Source organism: Gorilla gorilla, chromosome 19, assembly GCF_029281585.2.
Source record: "Gorilla gorilla gorilla isolate KB3781 chromosome 19, NHGRI_mGorGor1-v2.1_pri, whole genome shotgun sequence".
In the NCBI taxonomy this organism is placed as follows: Eukaryota; Metazoa; Chordata; class Mammalia; order Primates; family Hominidae; genus Gorilla; species Gorilla gorilla.
Genome location: NC_073243.2, coordinates 97,161,138 through 97,181,384, shown reverse-complemented (window position 1 = coordinate 97,181,384; position 20,247 = coordinate 97,161,138). Strand labels below are relative to the sequence as shown.

At 44.1% G+C, this 20,247-nt stretch overlaps 1 protein-coding gene across 1 annotated transcript in view; it reads right to left on the bottom strand.

The window, feature by feature from the left end:
* Positions 1-19,878, bottom strand: part of ANKH (ANKH inorganic pyrophosphate transport regulator) — a 161,474-nt gene extending 141,596 nt beyond the window's left edge. Inside the window, exon 1 of the mRNA XM_004059029.5 lies at positions 19,279-19,878. Coding sequence (XP_004059077.1) covers positions 19,279-19,374 — 96 coding nt within the window. The 5' untranslated portion in view covers positions 19,375-19,878. The remainder of the gene's footprint in view (positions 1-19,278) is intronic.
* Positions 19,879-20,247: the final 369 nt, after the last annotated feature.

Here is a 20,247-nt window from a genome sequence, read left to right as displayed (position 1 = left end):
TCACTTTCCCAAATTCTCATTTAAATGCTGAGCTTCCTAGCAGCTTATGGGTCTCTTAGTAATGTAAATGCAAACATTGCTTTTTACATTATTTTCTAAGATTATTTCAATTGAATGAAGGTACAGGTAGGCCTAAATCAATGGATACAGTTAGGTGTTTTAAAATTTTATCCTCACTAGAAAACATAGCAATAACGCACTTAAAAATAGAATTTGGGGCTGGGTGCAGTGGCGCGCACCTATAATTCCAGCACTTTCGGAGGCTAAGGTGGGAGGACTGCTTGAGCCCAGGAGTTTGAAACTAGCCTGGACAACATAGCAGGACCCTGTCTCTACAAAAACTTTAAAAATTATCCATGAGTGGTGACACATGCCTGTAGTCCCAGCTACCTGGGAGGCCAAGGCAGGAGGATCACTTGAGCCCAGGAGTTCAAAGCTGCAGTGAGCAGTGATTGTGCCACTGCACTCCAGCCTGGGTGACAGTGAGATCTTGTCTCTCAAAAAAAAAGAAAGAAATGGAATGCTCCTTAAGGGCTAATTAAGGAAAAGGAAACATGATATGGAAGCAGCAAGGCCCCTGGAAATTAGCCTGGTGCATAGCACATGATTAGGTCACAACAAATTACAGGGCAGAGAACAGAAATTTTAAAGTCCAAGCAGCTACTGATAGTGACAATCAGAACAAGCCTTTCTCTAACCATACAGAAATGAGTTATTTTCGATGCAAAAACATTAATTTTTTTAAAATTTAACTTTTAAGTTCAGGGGTACATGTGCTGGTTTGTTATATAGGTAAGCTTGTGTCGTGGGGGTTTGTGGTACAGATTATTTTGTCACCTGGAGTGTAAATTAGTTCAAAAACATTTTAAACTGCCTTACGTGTGTCCCTAGCAGCAGACAACTGGCCACTACTATACTTTAAATTATATCAAGTTACAGGCACAACTTTCTATTGCCCGTCCCCCAAAAATGTCTTTCACGTGCAATTGGAAGAATGCACAGTATCTTCCTTTTACCTTACCATCCCGGCCCACTCAAGCTGTCCTGGGTTCATGATGCCAGCAGAGAATAGGTATCCTGTGGGATCCTGCAGAAGATCAAGCCTCACCCAGGAGAATTCATTCCCATCACACCCATTAATTCCACCCAAGCAGATCTGTTTCACACCCGCCCTCCTGTCCGCCAAACCGTGTCAAGGTACCCCCGGGAGTGTGCATCACTCATCTCTCATCGGTGAGTTTTCAGATAATCACAATCATGCTGATGAGCCACGTGCATCCAGAGGATGTTTTAGTTTAAAACTAAGCCCTTGGCACCAACCTCCCCCCAAACTACCACCACATGCCTTACAATGCAATTAAACCAACAGTTCTTAAGGTGCAATTAATCAAGACAAATAATAAATTTCAATCATACGCTTTTCCCAATTACTACTATTTTAACAGTATAGTTGTCTACTCCTCCTTGCATATACAGAATATCTAAATAACATTAGGAGTTATATAACTTAGGTGGTCAGGTGTGGTGGCTCACGCCTGTAATCCCAACATTTTGAGAGGCCAAGGCAGGAGAATCACTCGAGCCCTGGGGCTTGAGACCAACCTGGGTAACATAGTGAGACCTTGTCTCCACACAAAAATAAAAAAATTAGCCGGGTGTGGCAGCATGCACCTATGGTCACAGCTACTCGGGTGGCTGAGGTGAGAGGATCGCTTGAGCCCAGGAGGTTGAGGTCGCAGTGAGCCGAGATTGTGCCACTGCACTCCAGCCTGGGCGACAGAACAAGACTCTGTCTCAATAAAATAAAATAATTTAGGTGGAGGAGCCTGGAAACCTAAACATGATTTATATATTATTTCTGTAGAAAGATGTGTGGGTTTTTTTTGTTTGTTTGTTTTTTTGAGATGGAGTTTTGCTCTTTTCGCCCAGGCTGGAGTGCAGTGACGCGATAGAAAGGTGTATTTTAAATGAATTGTATGAATCACAACTAGATGGTAAACTATATACTAAAAACAAACAAACATGCAAGCAAACATAAAGCCATACAAGGAAGCCCTCTAAGGTGAGTCTACTCCCTACTGTTTACATGGTAAACATTTACTATACACAAAGATAGAGCAAACCCAGGAGCCTCATCAAATTCAATTCCAGATGTTTCTCTCCACTGTCACCAGGCACCTGGTCCCTCTGTAATGTTATCCTTAGCAGAACACAACGATGATGCAGAGAAAATTGCATCCTCCAAAATCCTAATGTATTCCAGTGCCAAATATTCATAAATAGTTTTGAATTTTCTATATCACTATTTCATTAAGGCAAATGGCTGAGAACTAACTGTATTATAATAGAACATTTTTATATTTTAAAGGGATAAATGAATATCATAGCATTTGCAGGTAGGAAAAATGAACTCTAGTACGGCTCCCACTGACAGAGAATGTCCTGAAGAGAGAGATCCAACACTAAGTATTCACTGCTGTTCCCACTGTTTATTCATAACTTGTATTCTCTCAGGCAAGCAATTTAAAACATTTCACTAAATCTACTAACAAATTAACACGACTGAAACAGAACTCATTCTCTTTGCCACAACCTAGCTCTTTTAAAGCTTGGTGGTAGCTGGGCATGGTGGCTCACGCCTGTAATCCCAGCACTTTGGGTGGTCGAGGCAGAAGGATCTCTTGGGCCTAAGAGTTTGAGACTAGCCTGGACAACATACCAGGACCCAGTCTCTACAAACAAAAACAAAAACAAAAACAAAAACAAACAAACAACTTTAAAAATTAGCCAGGCATGGTGGCATGCACCTGTGGTCCCAGCTACTCTGGAGGCTGAGGTGGATCACTTGAGCCCAGGAGTGAGCCATGATGGTGCCACTGCACTCCAGCCTGAGTGACACAGTAAGACCCTGTTTCTAAAATAAATAAATAAAAAATAAAAGTTGGTGGCATCATCACCTGCCCCAGCCTCTCCCACCCCATCTGATCACAGCCAGGTCCATTTGATTGTAGGTTATTTTCTCTTCCAGCCCTCCCTTCCCACCCCAACCCTGAACCAGGCCACAGCTGTCTCTCTGGTAGTTGCCATAATAGCCTCTTAACTGATCTCTGTGCCTTTGGTCTCACCTCCCTCTAATTCAGTAGCTATTTTGAAACCAAATTATCTTTCAAATCTGAGCACACCACACCCTACTAAGAAAGCTCTCCAATGTGAGCAGGACCAAGTCCACGCTCCTTACCCTGAATGACTGGGCCCTTCCCAGTCCGGGTTCACTTACCCAACTATCCTCTCCTCCTGCCGTTCCCCTGGTCTTATTACCTGCTCCAATCATACTAAGCATCTTTCATTCCTCTACCGGATCTGTCTTGCTTTCCAGAATGGGGACACAGTATTCTCCTTAGGCCTCAGCTGGCACTAAAACCTTCCCTGATTCTGGGGATGGGCTAAGGATTCCTTCTATAGGATCCCAGAGCAAAGCCCCTGGTCTCTTCCTCCCAGCCTTGATCCTATTTCTTGCTAAGTGCCTCCTTGTTTATTTGCCCTCCTATTAATAGATAGACTCACCTGAAGGCAAGCACTGCATTCGTCCTTTTGCTGACTCCATTCAGTGACTAGCACATCATAAATGTCCAAGAAACATTTGTTGAATGAACAAATTCATGAATATACTCTTGCCCTCTGTGTTCCATACTCCCCACTATTTAATAATGAAAACACTCTGAAACAGTATACTAAGCACTTGGGGAAGTGAGTTACAACTTTTATCTCATTGAGTAACCATCATACACTGTGTCAAAACACCATGGTGTGTTATTATCATAACTGTCAACAAAATTGAGAAAGACTTGGTCCCACTTGAATGACCTGATTACAGAAGGGGTCCACGGTACATGGTAGCCACCCTCCCCCTAAGCCCGTGTCAAATAGCAGCCTATAATTAAATGAAGATTAAATTTAATCTATTATTTCAAAAAGCATATGTTACTTAAATATTAGTAACTCAGTTTTAAAAAGGCACACTACTGAGAAAATCCAGCCTTAAAGGCCTTTTCCCTAAGGTGGAAAAAAAAAAAAAAAAGGCGGCATGCTGATACACATGCTGTAAAATCTAAGTGCCCCAATCATCTGTCATTTGCTTGCTTCTGCTTGCCCCTAACCAGTTGGCTCTGGCTTAAAGATATCCCCTTAATGCAATTCATTGAACAAATACAAAGCAAGAAAAGTCAGTTAGTCAAGAAAGCATAAAAACAGGCAGGGTGTGGTGGCTCAAGCCTGTAATCCCAGCACTTTTGGAAGCCAAAGTGGGCAGGCGAATCGCTTGAGCCCAGGAGTTTGAGACCAGCCTGGGTAACATGGCAAAGCCCGATCTCTACAAAAAATAGAGGAGGCGGAGGCTGCAGTGAGCCGTGATCATGTCACTGCACTCCAGCCTGGGAGACAGAGTCTGACCCTGTCTCAAAAACAAAAAAAAAAGAAAGAAAACATAAAAATAAAACAGGTATAGCAGCTACACACCATGCTCAAAGTCTTTGCAATACTATCATACATACATGCACCATTTCATACTTTTCAAAGCACGTTTGCATCCAGTCTGTTTGGTCCAGATCTCCAAAAGAAGGCATATCAATCTTTATCCCTATTTACAGTTGAAAAAGTCGAAGCCTACAGAGGTCAAGTTCTCTGCTCAAGGTCACAGAGCCAGTGGGTGCAGAGGTCCTGACCATCAGATGCCCATGATTTTTCGATCCACCATGCCGTGATCAGCTTGCCCCATTGATACTGGGAGAGCAGAGGACAGGCCCCAGGTACTCAGTTCACTTCTGGATGAAGATGAACCATTTCCCCTCTCCTTCCTCTTTGGCTCCTTTTCTCCGATACAGACTCGAAATAGCAAAACCAGGTGAAATGGATAAAATCATGGTCAGCCTGGTAGAAAAGGAAAAAGAACGTTTTCTCTTTGATTTTCCCTAAATATCACCAGCTCTGCTTTTCTCTCACAGGCTGTCAATACCAAAATTCACCTATGAGACTCTAAGCATGAGCCATGAGTCAGACAAGCCTGGCTGCACATGCCAGAAGCTATTCAGCTATTCATCTTCGAAGTGGGGAAGGTGACTCTCCACAGTGCATGCCCCATACCTAGGGTCTGGCATGTCGGAAGGTGTGGATTTTTTTTTCTCCTTTCCCACCCATATGTTCACAGGGAAGCAAAACTTCCTGAGCACCAGTGAACTCATTGAAAGAAAGCGCTTTTCTCTGTCTGGAACCCTGCAGGAACTGAGATCTTCCCAAATATACGGGGGAGTAAAACCAATACAGTCCCTGCCCACCCTACGCGTATGTCTAAACACATGTGCAGTACATATTGGGTCCAAAAGGTACCAGGCAGCCTGGTACCTCCAAACATCCTCCCACTAACTAGAGACAAAGCAGTTCCCTGCAGGAGGTGAGATCTTCCCAGATATACAGGGAAGTAAAACCAATACAGCCCCTGCCCTCCCCACAAGTATGCCTAGCCACACATGCAGTATATATTTGGTCCAAAAGGTATTTATTTTAAAAAATGAAAGTCCAGAGGCAGTTTAAAAGTATTACATTAAGAAAAACTGCTGGGTGCAGTGGCTTATGCCTGTAATCCCAGCACTCTGGGAGGCCAAGACAGGTGGATCACTTGAGGTCAGGAGTTCAAGACCAACCTGGCCAATATAGTGAAACCCCATCTCTACTTAAAAAAATACAAAAATTAGCCAGGAGTGGTGGTGGGTGCCTGTGATTCCAGCTACTTGGGAGGCTAAGGCAGGAGAATCGCTTGAACCTAGGAGGTGGAGGTTGCAGTGAGTGGAGATTGCGCCACTGCACTCCAGCCTGGGCAACAGAGACTCCATCTCAAAAAAAAGAAAAAGAAAAAAAAACTTAATAGATCTCTCAGCATTAAACAATACTTTTAATAAAACAAATTATGTGAAGGAGTTCAACACGGTGTGGCTGGAGAGAACTAAAATGCAGATTCTCAAAGTCACAGGACAATAAAATAGCTTCAAGGGAGGGAACACCCACCATGTGCCAGGATCAGGAACACAGGCACATCCAGACCCAGCATCTCTAAGGAAAGCTGGAAGAACTGTCTATACAGGGGTGTGGGGCCGCTCTGCAGAAGCCTGGAAAAGGGGAGCACTGTGACCGGTAATATTAATCCAAAGAAATAATCAGATGTGTACAAAGATTTCTGTACAAAATATGTTGCATAGCATTATTTATAATAGGAATAAAATAGTTTGAACATTAACTACAGATAATTGGTTAAATAAATGATGGAATAGCCATGTGATGGAAGCTAGGAGCATTAATCATCACATTTTATTTTACTTTTTTCTAATTTTAATTTTTATTTCAATAATTTTTGGAGTACAGGTGGTTTTTGCTTACATGGTTTGGTGCACCTGTCACCTAAGCAGTGTACACTGTACCCAATGTGTAGTCTTTTATCCCTCACCCGCCTCCCACCCTTCCCCCAGAGCCCCCAAAGTCCTTTGTATCATACTTATGTCTTTATATCCTTACAGCGTAGCTCCCAATTCATCAAATTTTAGATGAATATTTAAAATCAAGAAAAATTGCCTATGATAAAAAGTAGGGAACGGTTACAATATTGTTTTAAAATATACGCATAGTGCCAGATGTGGTGGCTCTCGCCTGTAATCCTAACACTTTGGGAGGCCAAGTGGGTGCGGATCACAAGGTCAGGAGTTTGAGACAAGCCTGGCCAGCATGGCGAAACCCCATCTCTACTAAAAATACAAAAATTAGCCAGGCATGGTGGGTAATGCCTGTAGTCCCAGCTACTCGGGAGGCTGAGGCAGGAAAATCGCTTAAACCCGGGAGGCGGAGGTTGCAGTGAGCCGAGATCGGGCCACTGCACTCCAGCCTGGGCAACAGAGTGAGACTCCATCTCAAAAAATAAATAAATAAATACATAAAATAAAATATATGCACAGAAAAGAGATAAGATTATGCACTAAAATAAGATACAGATTTCTAGGTGGTGGGCTTGCATAAGATATTCTTATTTTCTTTTTGATACTTTTCCTTCTTTTTAAAATGAAAATGAATGGTATCTATAACTACAATACAATTAATAAATTTAGTCTTTTTTTTTAAAAGGGAGATCCTCTTCAAATACCACAGGCTTTTCCAGTACCTTATGGTGTTAATTGAAAGTTTTTCATTTTGATAAAATATACATAAAAATGTATCATTTTAATAATTTTTAAGTGTACAATTCAGTGGCATTAAGTATCTGCACATCATTGCCATCCATCTCTAGAGCTTTTTCATCACCCCAAATTGAAACTATGCCCATTAAACAACAGCTCCCTATTCTCCTCTCCCCTGGCCTCTGGTAACTACTATTCTACCTTCTATCTCTACAGACTTGACTGTTCTGCATACCTCATATAAATGCAATCAACCACAAGACAGTTGTCTTTTTGTGTCTGTCCTATTTTACTTAGCATAATGCCTTCAAGGTTTGCCTATATTGTAGCATACATCGTAATTCCTTTTTAAGGCTGTACAATAGTCCATTGCCTGTATATGCCCCATTTTGTTGTAGGACATTAGTTTTTTAATGCAGGCTTTTAAAACCATGTCTGAACATCAAAATGATCAACAGTACACACAATTTAAGATGTGTACCATTGGAAACAATTATTTTACAAACTCTCCACCTGCTGAAAAGCCACTAAAATACTCAATATTAAGCTATATTTTGCAATAAGAAAGAATAAGGTGCTAGACACTGTAATAACAATGCACATGTGTCATTTTCATGAGCAGTTACAAAGGCTGGCTCAGGAATCAGAACAGTGGTTGACTAGGAAGACTGCAAAGGGGCACTGTGGATATATCTGGGCTGATGGAAATGTCCCATATCCTCATGGTGTGGATTACACACAGGTACGCATCCGTCATTTGACAAAACTCACAGACCTATACACTTAAGATCTGTACACTTCACTTAGAGCCTAAAGAAAATCAGAGTAAAATATGAATTTTATAAAAACAAATGAGATTCTACAGTTCAGCTAGTGAGACTTACTGCCATCCACCACTTTAGGGCCCTTTGGCAGGTCTCTACTATACCTGGAATTAAGCCCAAGCTCCTTGCTATTTGGTGCTGAAACACTGGTTTGTCTAGGAGAGGCTGGGAAACATGTGGTGGACTAACTACCTATAATGCCAGGAAATCTGCCCACGTTTAGGAGACAGCCCAATAGGCATGAGCCGCAGGTGGTGGAATGCCTCTGCGTGGGGGTACAAATGAGGTACAACCAGCTGCACGCCAGGCTCCAGGCCAGGTGTCTTCTCAGGTGATGCAAGGCTGCATCCAAAACCATCCCAAAGAAACAAGGTCTCTCTCCAGAAGGCGGTGAGGGAGGGACATTCGAACACAGAAACCTGCAGAGGAGGAGGGTGTTGTCTTGACTCCCTTGTCAGGCTGGCTGCGAGCTGTCTTTCCAGTCACTGTGGCCTTGGACTTGGCTAGAATCACGAAGAGCTGAAAGTTACTGCCTCCTTATTAAGTGTGGTTATTTGTTACTCTCCTCTGTGCAGTTTGCCTTTATAAAATGTCAAGTTTAGGCCACACATGGTGGGAGGCCTCAGTGTCCAAGCCACGGTGAATTTCCTCTAAACCATTTAAAGCACTAAGAAGTCAGAGAATTTTTTGTTGTTGTTGTTATTTACTATTTTATATTCTCCACACTACTATTCCCCTCTGTTAAAATGCAAGACCCAGTGGCCAGTCGATCTCCAGGTGGTTCACGGATAAAAAAGCATACAAACTTCTTATCACCTTAAAAACAGTTTGGAAACACAAAGCAGCCCCAGCTAAGTCAAATGGCAAATTAGAAAATGGGAGGCAGAAACTGAAATACTCTCCTCCACTTGAACGTTATATATATTTTTATTTTATTATTAATTTATTTTGAGATGGAGTCTTGCTGTGACGCCCAGGCTGGAGTACTGCGATGCCCAGGCTGGAGTGCACTGGCATGATCTTGGCTCACTGCAACCTCCACCTCCTGGGTTCAAGTGATTCTCCTGCCTCAGCCTCCCAAGTAGCTAGGACTACAGGCGCCCACCCCCACACCCGGCTAATTTTTGTATTTTTAGTGGAGACGGAGTTTCACCATGTTGGTCAGGCTGGCCTTGAACTCCTGAGCTCAAGTGATCTGCCCACCTAGGCCTCCCAAAGTGCTGGCAGGCATGAGCCACCGTGCCCGGCCTACATATATTTTTTAAGTGAAGCAAGGGTTCTGAAAAGCTTACTGATGTGGACTCACTATAATTTGAATGAAAGGCAGTAACCTGAAGCAACTAGTTCTCATAACATAAATGCTCGCACAGGATGACTGAACCTCCAAGACTCCAAGCACATAATATTCCTCTTTGGGACATGCACAGAATAAGCCACCTTTCCTTCTCACGTCCTCGGAAGCTGATAACCACAAAGCTGACCTCTGCCCCTCCTGGTTCCTGGTTCATCTGGCTCACTAGGAAAATCCTCATTAACCTGTCAGCAGACATTCTGCTTTCCAGCCATTTAATTAGGATGACAAAATGTCCTAAGAAGCCTCAACCTCACTTTTGAAGCCATCTTTGAAACCCCCTATCTGAGGACTCTGCTCTGTTTTTGGATTTCTCCCCAGCCTGGAGCCAGAGGTCCTCACTGGCATATTTCTGCCTGGGTGAGATAGCCTGGTGGGCGTGGTGTGTGGCAGTGCCTGTCACCTCCTCATGCTCCAGAGTACACAGCCACACATGTACAGCCCCTCCTCTGTCCCCCAGGCTGGGGACAGTGACGTCAGCCCATCTTATTGAGGAGACTGTAGATTCTTATCGACAGCCCACCTTTCAGTGCCTCTGAAAAATGTCATTACTGATCTAAAAACCAGCTAGGACCTGCAAACTAACTTAAACCAAAACATCCTCCCCCTAACTAGGGACAAAGCTGGTCAGTCTGCCCCTAGGGACCCTGAACCAGATGTAGACTGTCTTTTGATAACATTTTATCTAGAGGAATAAATATTGTCCCCAACCTTTGCCCTGACAAATAACCAAGTTACTTTCCTTCCCTGGATGGACTTTAAGAGTACTTTTGGGGCTGAGCATGGTAGCTCACACCTGTAATCCCAGCACTTTGGGAGGCCAAGGCAGGTGGATCACTTGAGGTCAGGAGTTTGAGACCAGCCTGGCCAACATGGTGAAACCCCGTCTCTACCAAAAATATGGAAATCAGCTGGGCATGGTGGCACATGCCTCTAATCCCAGCTACTCAGGAGGCTGAGGCAGGGGAATCGCTTGAACCCAGGAGGCGGACGTTGCAGTGAGCTGAGACCACGCCACTGCACTCCAGCCTGGGCAACAAGAGCGAAACTCTGTCTCAAACAAACAAACAAAAAAAGAGCATTTTTGCTATGAAGAAGCAACTACATAGGAGAAATAGTAAATTCTGATGAATAAACCTTCTAGTTGACTGAAATCCCTCCTAAATGTTTTCATTGTAATTTTAAGCTCATTTGTTCTCATAGCATCATGACTGGTATTTGGTTGTTGGAACAGGAACTGAATGATCCCAAAGCCAGGGAAAACTAATCAACCAACAAAGAAAAACAACACCTGGGCTGATACGGCTTGATATGAATGACCTATCTTGCAATTCCATCTTCATCTTCTGCAGACCAGAGCTCTCCACGTTCCCCAGCAGAGCATTTAGAGAGGTAAGGCAGGAGGTGAGAACATCCAGATGAGAACTATGTCCAAACATCTTGCTGTTTCATGTCCACAGACTTACTGCTCTGCTGCAATTAGTGAGCACCTCGTTGTGTGTCATAATAAACTCTGCTGTATAATTAGACATTTTGCTATGTGCTGCTCTGTTTGCAAAGGTGTTTCACGTATGTTTTCTTAACCAGGATCTAAACAATTTGAGGGCAGGGGCTGGGTCGAATACGGCCATGCTTCCTTGACTTTTCAAAAATCACTTCACTGCCATTGGCCCTAGAATCTCTCTAGAACAGACGCAAAATGACAGCAGGAAAACGAGTGTCATGAAGTACAAATGCTTTTCCCAAAGGAAGCCACCAAAGTTACTCCTTCATTTTTCCTGGCATTCTAGTGAATTTTAGTTGCCTGGGCCCAGAGCAAGTCCACAGCAGAACATCAAAAAGCAAGAACTCAATAAATATTAGCTATGTTTATGGTGTTTGTGTTATCATTAAGTGGTTACACGGGCATACTGCACAGCAAGAAGAGGAAACTGAGTCCTTAGTAACCAGTTACTGAAACCAGTAGCAACTGATTACCACTAACCAGTTGACTGGTAACTGGTTAGTATTAAAATGATAAAAGTAGGCACATGGCCTATAAAAAAATTTTTTTAAACCCTACCACACACCTAAGAGTCTCAAGAAGGCCACAACACTACTGGTCATGCAGGGCTCAGGACTGGCCAAGGTCAGCTCCCACTGGTTGGTGCCAATCCCTCGGTTAAGTACTTTGAATCTCACGTGACTGCCTGGCACAATGGACATTCACAGCCTCCAAAGATGCTACGTTATGATTTGCCATATGATACTCATTTAATAAGGTAGATAAATGTGCAGTATAGGCTAGACTTCCAACAACCCTAGTTCTCATACTAAAAAAAGGAAAAACCCAGTGACTTCCACTTTGAAGTATTAGCTTCAGTTATGAAGCAAATTCACTCATGTGGATTGCTCAGACCCAGGTAAGGCTGTAGAAAACTGGATTTTTCTCTATTGCATCTCTGCAGAAACTAATAGAGTCACAGGTGTTCAAAAAATACCTGATTTTTTCTTTTTTTAATGTAGACACCACCCAAGTCACTCTGGTATGCTATATCAGGAGCTTAAAGAGGTTTATTTACTCACACAAGACAGTAAAGGAATGGTTCTCCACCCATGCTCTCTCCTCCTCCCACCCAACATAACCTGCTCCATTGTCCCAAACCAAATATGAAAACCAAATTATTCACCATTAATTTACAACTGGGCTTGTCTCATCTAAAAAGTGGTTCCCATAAACGGTATCACACTGTACCCTTTAAAAACTGTTTTTAGGCTGGATGTGGTGGCTCGTGCCTGTAATCCCAACAGTTTGGGAGGCTGAGATGGGAGGATTGCTTAAGCCCAGGAGTTCGAGACCAGCCTGGGCAACATCGCAAGACCCAATCTCTACAAAAATAAAAAAAGTAGGCAGGCATGGTTCCATATGCCTGGAATCCCAGCTACTCAGAGGTTGAGGCTGGAGGATGGCTTTAGCCCCGGAATTTGAGGCTGCAGTAAGCTGTGTTTGCACCATTGTTCTCCAGCCTGGGCCACACAGTGAGACTTGTCTCAAAACAAAACAAAATAAAAACTGCTTTTAAAGAATTTGATCTATTACTAGGAAGAGATTTAAATATTGTTTCTGTATGACGGATATGCTTGGAAGTATTTAGATAGAGTAGTATCTAGGCTGGTCATCAAACCACCTCAATAAATAAATGAATGAGTAAATGAGTAAACAAACCAACCTCAGGATTATACCTCTGTGGCTCTAGAAACAACCCGCTTACCTAAGTCATCCTAAGAGAGGTATTTTAAATGCAGATGGACATCTAAAGAAAACTGGGAAACACAGCAGGGAAGTAAGTACCAAGTGGACTAAGGAGGTCACAGTGTCCTTGACTAAATATGGACTGTAAGAAAGGCATGACCTCATTTTCTATGTATGAATTGGAAACTGAAATAGGCACCAAATTATGCCAGGCATAAAGCCCAAGGCAGTCAGAGAAAACACATTATCTACTTAATACACAAAGATGTTCATTGAAACTTTATATTGCAAAAACAAACAAACCTGTGTTTAACAATAAGGTAATACATACAAAAGGAATTACAGCATGCTCTCATAACCACATATTATGCTGCAATTTAAAATCATACTTAAATACTTTTAAATAGTTTAGGGAAAATGCTTCTGTGTTTTGTGAAACATACACACATACACACCATTTTTTATATGTGTGTATATATAATGTATACACACACACACCCCCCACACACACATACCCCACATACACATATATTTCCTCAATTATGTTATAAAAATAAATCGGCGGCCAGGAGTGGTGGCTCACGCCTGTAATCCCAGCACTTTGGGAGGCCAAGGCAGGGGGACGACCTGAGGTCAGGAATTTGACACCAGCCTGACCAACATGGAGAAACCCCGTCACTACTAAAAATATAAAATTAGCCAGGCATGGTGACGCATGCCTGTAATCCCAGCTACTTGGGAGGCTGAGGCAGGAGAATCACTTGAACCCGGGAGGCAGAGGTTGTGGTGAGCTGAGATCACACCATTGCACTCCAGCCTGGGCAACAAGAACAAAACTCCGTCTCAAAAAATAATAATAATGATAATAAATTAAATAAAATAATAAATTGGCAGGAGATACCCAAATTGTTAAAGGAGTTTTAGGAGTGAAATTAGAGGTATTTTTTCACATTTAAAAAATATTTACCAAACTTTAAACAATTAGCTGATATTACTTCTATTTATAATTAGGAAAAATAATTATTTTGAAATTTATTCTGTTACTATAGAATAGACTGGAGGGGGAAAGTCTCCCTCACAGTGACTCGGAGCCTTAGCTTGAGATTTCCATTTCTTTCTTTAAGCACTTTGGGAAGCGGATCTCACAACAGATCCCTGTCATGTTCCTTAAGGCAAGCTCTTAAGCACTGTCAAAGGAGGTCCTCTCCATTGCTCAGTGACTTTTGATGAAGAGTCTCTTCCCTGTTGGAGCCAGTGCCATATACTACATCTGTCCTTTTTATTCCTATTCCTCCTAATTGAATGAAATACTTTTGTTATACTTTGGGAGGAGGTGTGGAGAGGGTGCACTTCTCCAAGCTATTTTTCCTGGGCTTCTCTTTTTGTCCATCTTGTGATATTAATAATTTGGAACCCTCTTATACTGTGGAAGCCTAACTCTAGGTTTCCTAAATAGAAAGGGCTGAAGATATATGAACACTCCTATTACACATCTTACTCCAGGAATTGTCACAATTCATGTGCAAAACTCTCCATTCACAGATAAACAGCTCTGGTCTTTGAATTATCATATTAGACCCAACCAAATTCAGTGAATCATACAAGGCAATTTGAAATATCTAAAGTATTTGAAAGGTATTGAGGTATTCAGTGCGGTCTCAGCTCACTGCAACCTCCGCCTCCCAGGTTCAAAAGATTCTCCTGCCTCAGCCTCCCAAGTAGCTGGGATTACAGGTGCCTGCCACCATGACCCGCTAATTTTGTATTTTTAGTAGAGACGGGGTTTCTTCATGTTGGCCAGGCTGCTCTCGAACTCCTGACCTCAGGTGATCCACCTGCCTTGGCCTCCCAAAGTGCTGGGATTACAGGTGTGAGCCACCGCGCCTGGCACCATTTCTCCTTTGAGCATGAAAGAGTAGATCACCTGGCCCTAGGCAGAACACATTTCTTAAGTGAGAACAATTTCAACTTTCTTTTCTCCTTCAAGGTCTTCACAGCAACGTTGCCCTTAATATTTTAAGTAATACTGAGTACCTTTTTAAAAAGCTCACTAATTTGTTCTATGTCATTTGGTGAATTTGGCTTTTAAGGAAATTGGGGACTTTGAACCAAATTTAAACAGAATAACAATTCTTTGGACATGGTGAGATCAAATGGACATTTGCAGACACTTTAAAAGAAATATATTTTTTAAAAACTATCTCAACATGCTCCTTTCCTTAGCAATCTGTATTGTTCTAATGACAAAGACCAAGTGACTTCTGAATAACTTTATTGTGAGGTATCAGTTGTTTCTTTTAGCCCCCCCTTGACCAAAAGCTATGCCAACCTTGTTAAAATAAGATACAGTGTTGACTTAATTATCTGGGTAATTAAGCTTTTCTTAAAATGAACTTCTTGGTCATAATATCCCTTTCCTGGAAGCCCTCCTTTTAATCATCCTACATCTGTTGAGTTTTTAAAATTCAATATACAGGCCAGATGTGGTGGCTCATGTTTTGGAAGGCCAAGGTAGGTGGATCACGTGAGCTCAGGAGTTCAAGACCAGCCTGGGCAACATGGTGAAACCCCGTCTCTACAAAATAGACAAAAATTAGCCGGGGGTGGTGGTGCACGCCTGTAGTCCCCGCTACTCGGGGGACTGAGGCAGGAGAATCGCCTGAGCCTGGGAAATGGTGGCTACATTGAGCCAAGATCACACCACTGTACTCTAGCCTGGGCAACAAGTGAGACTCAGTCTCAAAAAAAAAAAAAAATTCAATATACGACAGCTAAGATTAAATTTAGACCTAGTCTGGGAATCAGAAAAGCTAGAACTTATTCCTAAATTTATAAGGGCCAGGTGGGTATGGGCTTGAACCTTAGCTCTGCCATTTACTACCTGTGTCATCTTGAACAAGTACCTTAACAAGCGTAGGCCTCTCATTGTTTCCTCATATATATCATATGCTGAGATACAGGCACATACTAGGTGCTCAATCAATGTACATGATTAATACTTTTGATTCTCAAATCTGTAAAAATTGAGATAAAATAATTCTAGATATACAATGATTGTAAAGTATTTTATATACCTATAGGGCTCTATAATATAAACGTTTCTTCAGTTTCTGCAAAAGGAGATGTGTTCCCATTTTCTATGGTGCCTATGTTTAATATTAAAAGCAGATCATTTTATTCCATAGAGCTTTTTTTAGTACAAGATTCAAACGTTCCCCCCACCACCTCAAATTACTGCCACTACCAAAATTGAAAAAATGTGATAATAGGTTTTGCTAGTTTTGTTAGAGGAAATAGTCCATAAGATTTGGTTTCCTCCCTGACTGAGCTATAAAATGACTAAGAAATCCATATACAACAGGTAATGTTCATGGAGAATATCAGAAGTTTCTGGAGAGACTGTTACAGGCTCTTTCCTAGCCCCTCCACACACACTGGCTCTGGGGTCATTAACAGGTAATTCCTTTACATGGTCACGTATGTGCAGCTTATTTAACTTTCAGTGGAATCTTATACATAGCTGGATTTCCATTTCAAAAGATCTGTACATGTTTTTTAAAGAAACCATAAACTGTGATATTTATCATCATAAAACACCTCATCTAAGAAACATTTAACATAATTTTGCTATTGTTTTGTTCTTGACATGCCAGGAACTTAAAAGCTCATGAGAGGTTTTATTTTTTAATTTTGCATTTCTTTTTTTTTTTTTTTCTTTTAGACGGAGTCTTGCTCTGTCACCCAGGCTGGAGGGTGCAGTGGTACAGTCTTGGCTTACTGCAACCCCTGCCTCCTAGGGTTCAATGCAATTCTCCCACCTCAGCCTCCTGAGTAGCTAGGATTACAGGCATGCAATACCATGCCTGGCTAATTTTTTGTTTGTATTTTTTTAGTAGAGATAGAATTTCATCATGTTGGCCAGGCTGGTCTCGAACTGCTGACCTCAAGTGATCCATCCACCTCACCTCCCAAAGTGCCGGGATTACAGGCGTGAGCTATAGCGCCTGGCCTTTTTTTTTTTTTTTTTTTTTTTTTTTTTTTTTTTTAATAGAGACGAGGTTTCACTATGTTGCCCAGGCTGGTTTTGAACTCCTGAGCTCAAGCGATCCTCCCACCTTAGCCTAAGCAATCCTCTAGCCTAAGCCTCCCAAAGTGCTAGGATTGTCCTCCCCAAGTGCTACGATCACAGGCACGAGCCACCTTGCCCAGCCTAACTTTGCATTTCTTAATCATCTCAAAAGCACGTGAACCTGAGGCTGCATTGGCCTTTGTACTCCCGTGCTACCTCTCCATCTTAGGATTTGTAAATCGCTGACAAATAAGCCATCATTCACTCCCAGCAAGGTGTAATACACCTGCCCACTCAGCGGCAGTACCTACATGTGTCCATCTGTCTAGAACTCCATATAAACTCAAGGGCTGCATATTTTCAGCTAACGTAGACCCACTTTTGCAAACTGGTTCATTTCTCCTCCTCTTTACTGTGCTTCAGAAGAATTGGGGTAAAATGTTCTTCTATTCATCACCCACACATACCAGGCCACTCTTCAGCTCCCACTGTAATTCTTTCCCTCCAGTTTAATGCTGAGAAAGAGTAAGTCAGTCTCACTCTCTCTCACCCTGCAGCATTTTGCAAAAACAATTATCATCTGACACCAGAAGGCAAAGCAAGGTTTGGAAAACCTATCAATTTCTTCCCCCCATTTCTCCACCCTTAACTCTGTGATAAAATATCTCCGCCCTCCAGGCAGCCTATAACCTCATACATACTCTGGTGTTTTTGGGAAAAGGACCTCAAATGACACTTGTTGATAACATTTTGCTTCTCTGCAAAAACACAACTCCATTAAGTACTTTGCTTACATCAGCCATGATAATCAGGTTAGCAATGTTTTAAGGATGAGTTAGAATTATTAGACCTGTGAGGATAAACCATCTGGATAGTTGTCTCTCATGTTTAACCTCCCTTTTGTGACTTCAGGAGATTCTTTTTCTTATACTAAAATCAAACCTAGTTATGTCAGCCTTTCATTAAATCAAGGCAAAAGGGAGGCAATATTGTGGTATGCGTCAGGTGGTTTAATGATGACACAGACTACTCTTATTTCCACTAGTTATCTCGATATGATTCTTACATGCACACAAACACACACCAGTTCAGATGAGCAGCCTGGGCTTTCTGACAACCTTTGGGGCAGCTACAAGAAGGTAAGCCTTAAAATAGGAAAGGCTCGAGTGAATATACAGCATTTGACTCATCTAAAATGGGCAATGTAGTAAATTCGTGTCTAAAAGCTTTTCTACGGATTGTAGGAAGTGTTCAAAGTCACCAGTTACTATAGAAAGAAGAGAAGGTGGGCGGGTACAGGGTGGAGCAGGGAAGAAGAAGCCCTTGGGGTACCCTTGTGAGGCACTGGCAGGGCACAGTGGCAACGGAAGAGACAAGATTTTATCAAAGGACATTGGTTGGCGCGGTAAACAAAGGTCTCTAGAGAATATGCCATATTGTGAACACCTATCACCAACAAAATTCAAAGTAAAAAGTAGCTTACAATGTGGGCTACATATTAGAGAGCTTACAGAGTTGCAATTATTCAAAAGTTTTGAGCACAGAAAGACAAATCCAAACAGATATTCGTCAAACGAAGGAGTCACACAAATCTCCGATTTGTAACTGCCTCCTGAAAGCTGTTTTACTTTTACAATGAGTACTGCATCAAAATAGGTGCATATTCTAGATAAGTATCCGTTTAAGTCTCTTGACTTAAAAGGAAAGAAGAAAGACAGTACCACAATACAGGAGTGCCGCTCGTCACACGCTCTGGCCACTTGGGACACCTGCCCATCAGGGTGGCATGTCACTGCCTCCCCATCACCAAATCCTCTCCCCGGCCTTAGAACGCAGCTGCATCCCGCTGGTGGCCCTGCCAAAACGGTCCCCACACGCAAAGTGCAGGGTGCCAATGCCCCATCGCTGGAGAGCTTGCAGCGCTAGATTTTCAATGACGCCACATGGAGAAAACGTGAAAAGAAAGAAGGACGAGAAGGCGACCCCAAACAAAAATGTGCTCCCCTTCTTTAGTGGTCCATGAAAAAAAAAAAAAAAAAAGAAAAAGAAAAGGAAAAAAAAGAAATCCCAAACTAGAAATAAATGGTCAAGACCGGCTTATCAGGACACATTCGGGATACCCCTAATCCTTACCTGGACTACGAAACAAATGTTTAAAAATGGAAGTACCTGGGAAATCAACTTGGACGCATTATAAAACTGAATCTCCCCACCGTCACCATTACCACCAGCCACGGGTAAATAAAAACCCAGCACTTAAGCTACTAGAAACTACATTTTAATTAGAGCTGAGGTTTACATAATCGCAAATTACATAATACTGCCGTGCACTAAAAACCCTTCCATAGGTGAAGCTTCACACCATCCAGTCTTTTTAACATTTTCCAGAGAGGGCTGGAAAAGGCTGCTGAATAATTGAGGGGAGGGAGGGAGGGAATGGGGTGCTGGAAAAGTCACCCTTGACAAGCTGCACACCCGACCAAATGTTTCAGGATAAAGAGGGACTCGGAGCAGGTGACTCCCCTCCGCCCCCGTGTCCGGGCGTGTAAGGCCAAGGCAGGGCGAGCGGGCGCGGGGCCGGGGCTTACCTGCTCCCCGAAGTCGATGGCTATGTTGGTGATGCCCAGGGGCACCAAGAACCGGATCAGGGGCCAGTAGTGCGTGAGCGCCGGGAATTTCACCATAGTCCCCGCCGTGGGCTGACCCCACACACATCTGCTGCCGCGAGGGGACTCTGCGGGGAGGCGAGGGGCGACGGGGCGACGGGGCGAGCGGGGCGCGGGCCGACAGAGGCCGCGGGCGGCGGGGCCTCGGGCGCGGCGGCGGCGGCTCCTCCTCGCGGCTGCGGCGCCTTCTCCGAGCGCGGCTGCTCTAGCAGGGGATCCGCAAGCTCAAGTCCATCCCTGCTGCCCTCCCACACAACAAAGATCTGCCGGGAAAAAAAAGAGGAGGGACGGCGGCGGCGGCGGCAGAAGGTTCTGCTGACAGCGGCTCCATTATAAGCGCTCTGGGGCCCGGAAATAAATAACCGCGCGCACGAGGCGCCGCCGCCGCCGCCGCCGCCGCCGCCGCCCGGAGGAAATCAGGGGCGGGCGCGGAGGCGCGGACACCGCCAGCGGCCCCGGGGGCGGGCTGGGGAGGGGGCCGGGCTGGGCGCGCCGCGGCCTCCTTTCCTGTGCCGTCGCCTGCGCTTGGCGCGGCCGCGGGGGGCGCTGCGCACGCTCGGGCCGTGGGGCTGGCGCCTCCGGGGCGCTGGGCGGGACTCGCCGCGGAGCCTCGGCCGGCCCGGGGGCGGCGGCGCTGAGGGCGCGGCGGGGACGGTCTGGGGGCTTGGGGACGCCGGTGGGGGGCGAGGGCGGTGGGCCGCCTGGAGACCCCGGGGTGCCCTGGCTCGCCGGCCGGGCCCTGTAGCCCGCGTCCCGTGGGGCCGGGGGCCGGGGGCCGGGGGCCGGGGTTCCCGCGCTGTGCCGGGAGGGCCCGGCCGTCTGGAAGACTTGCCAGCCGGGGCAAGCGACGTGGGCTCGGACGCGCGAGGAGGGCTGGGGAGCGGGGCGCGG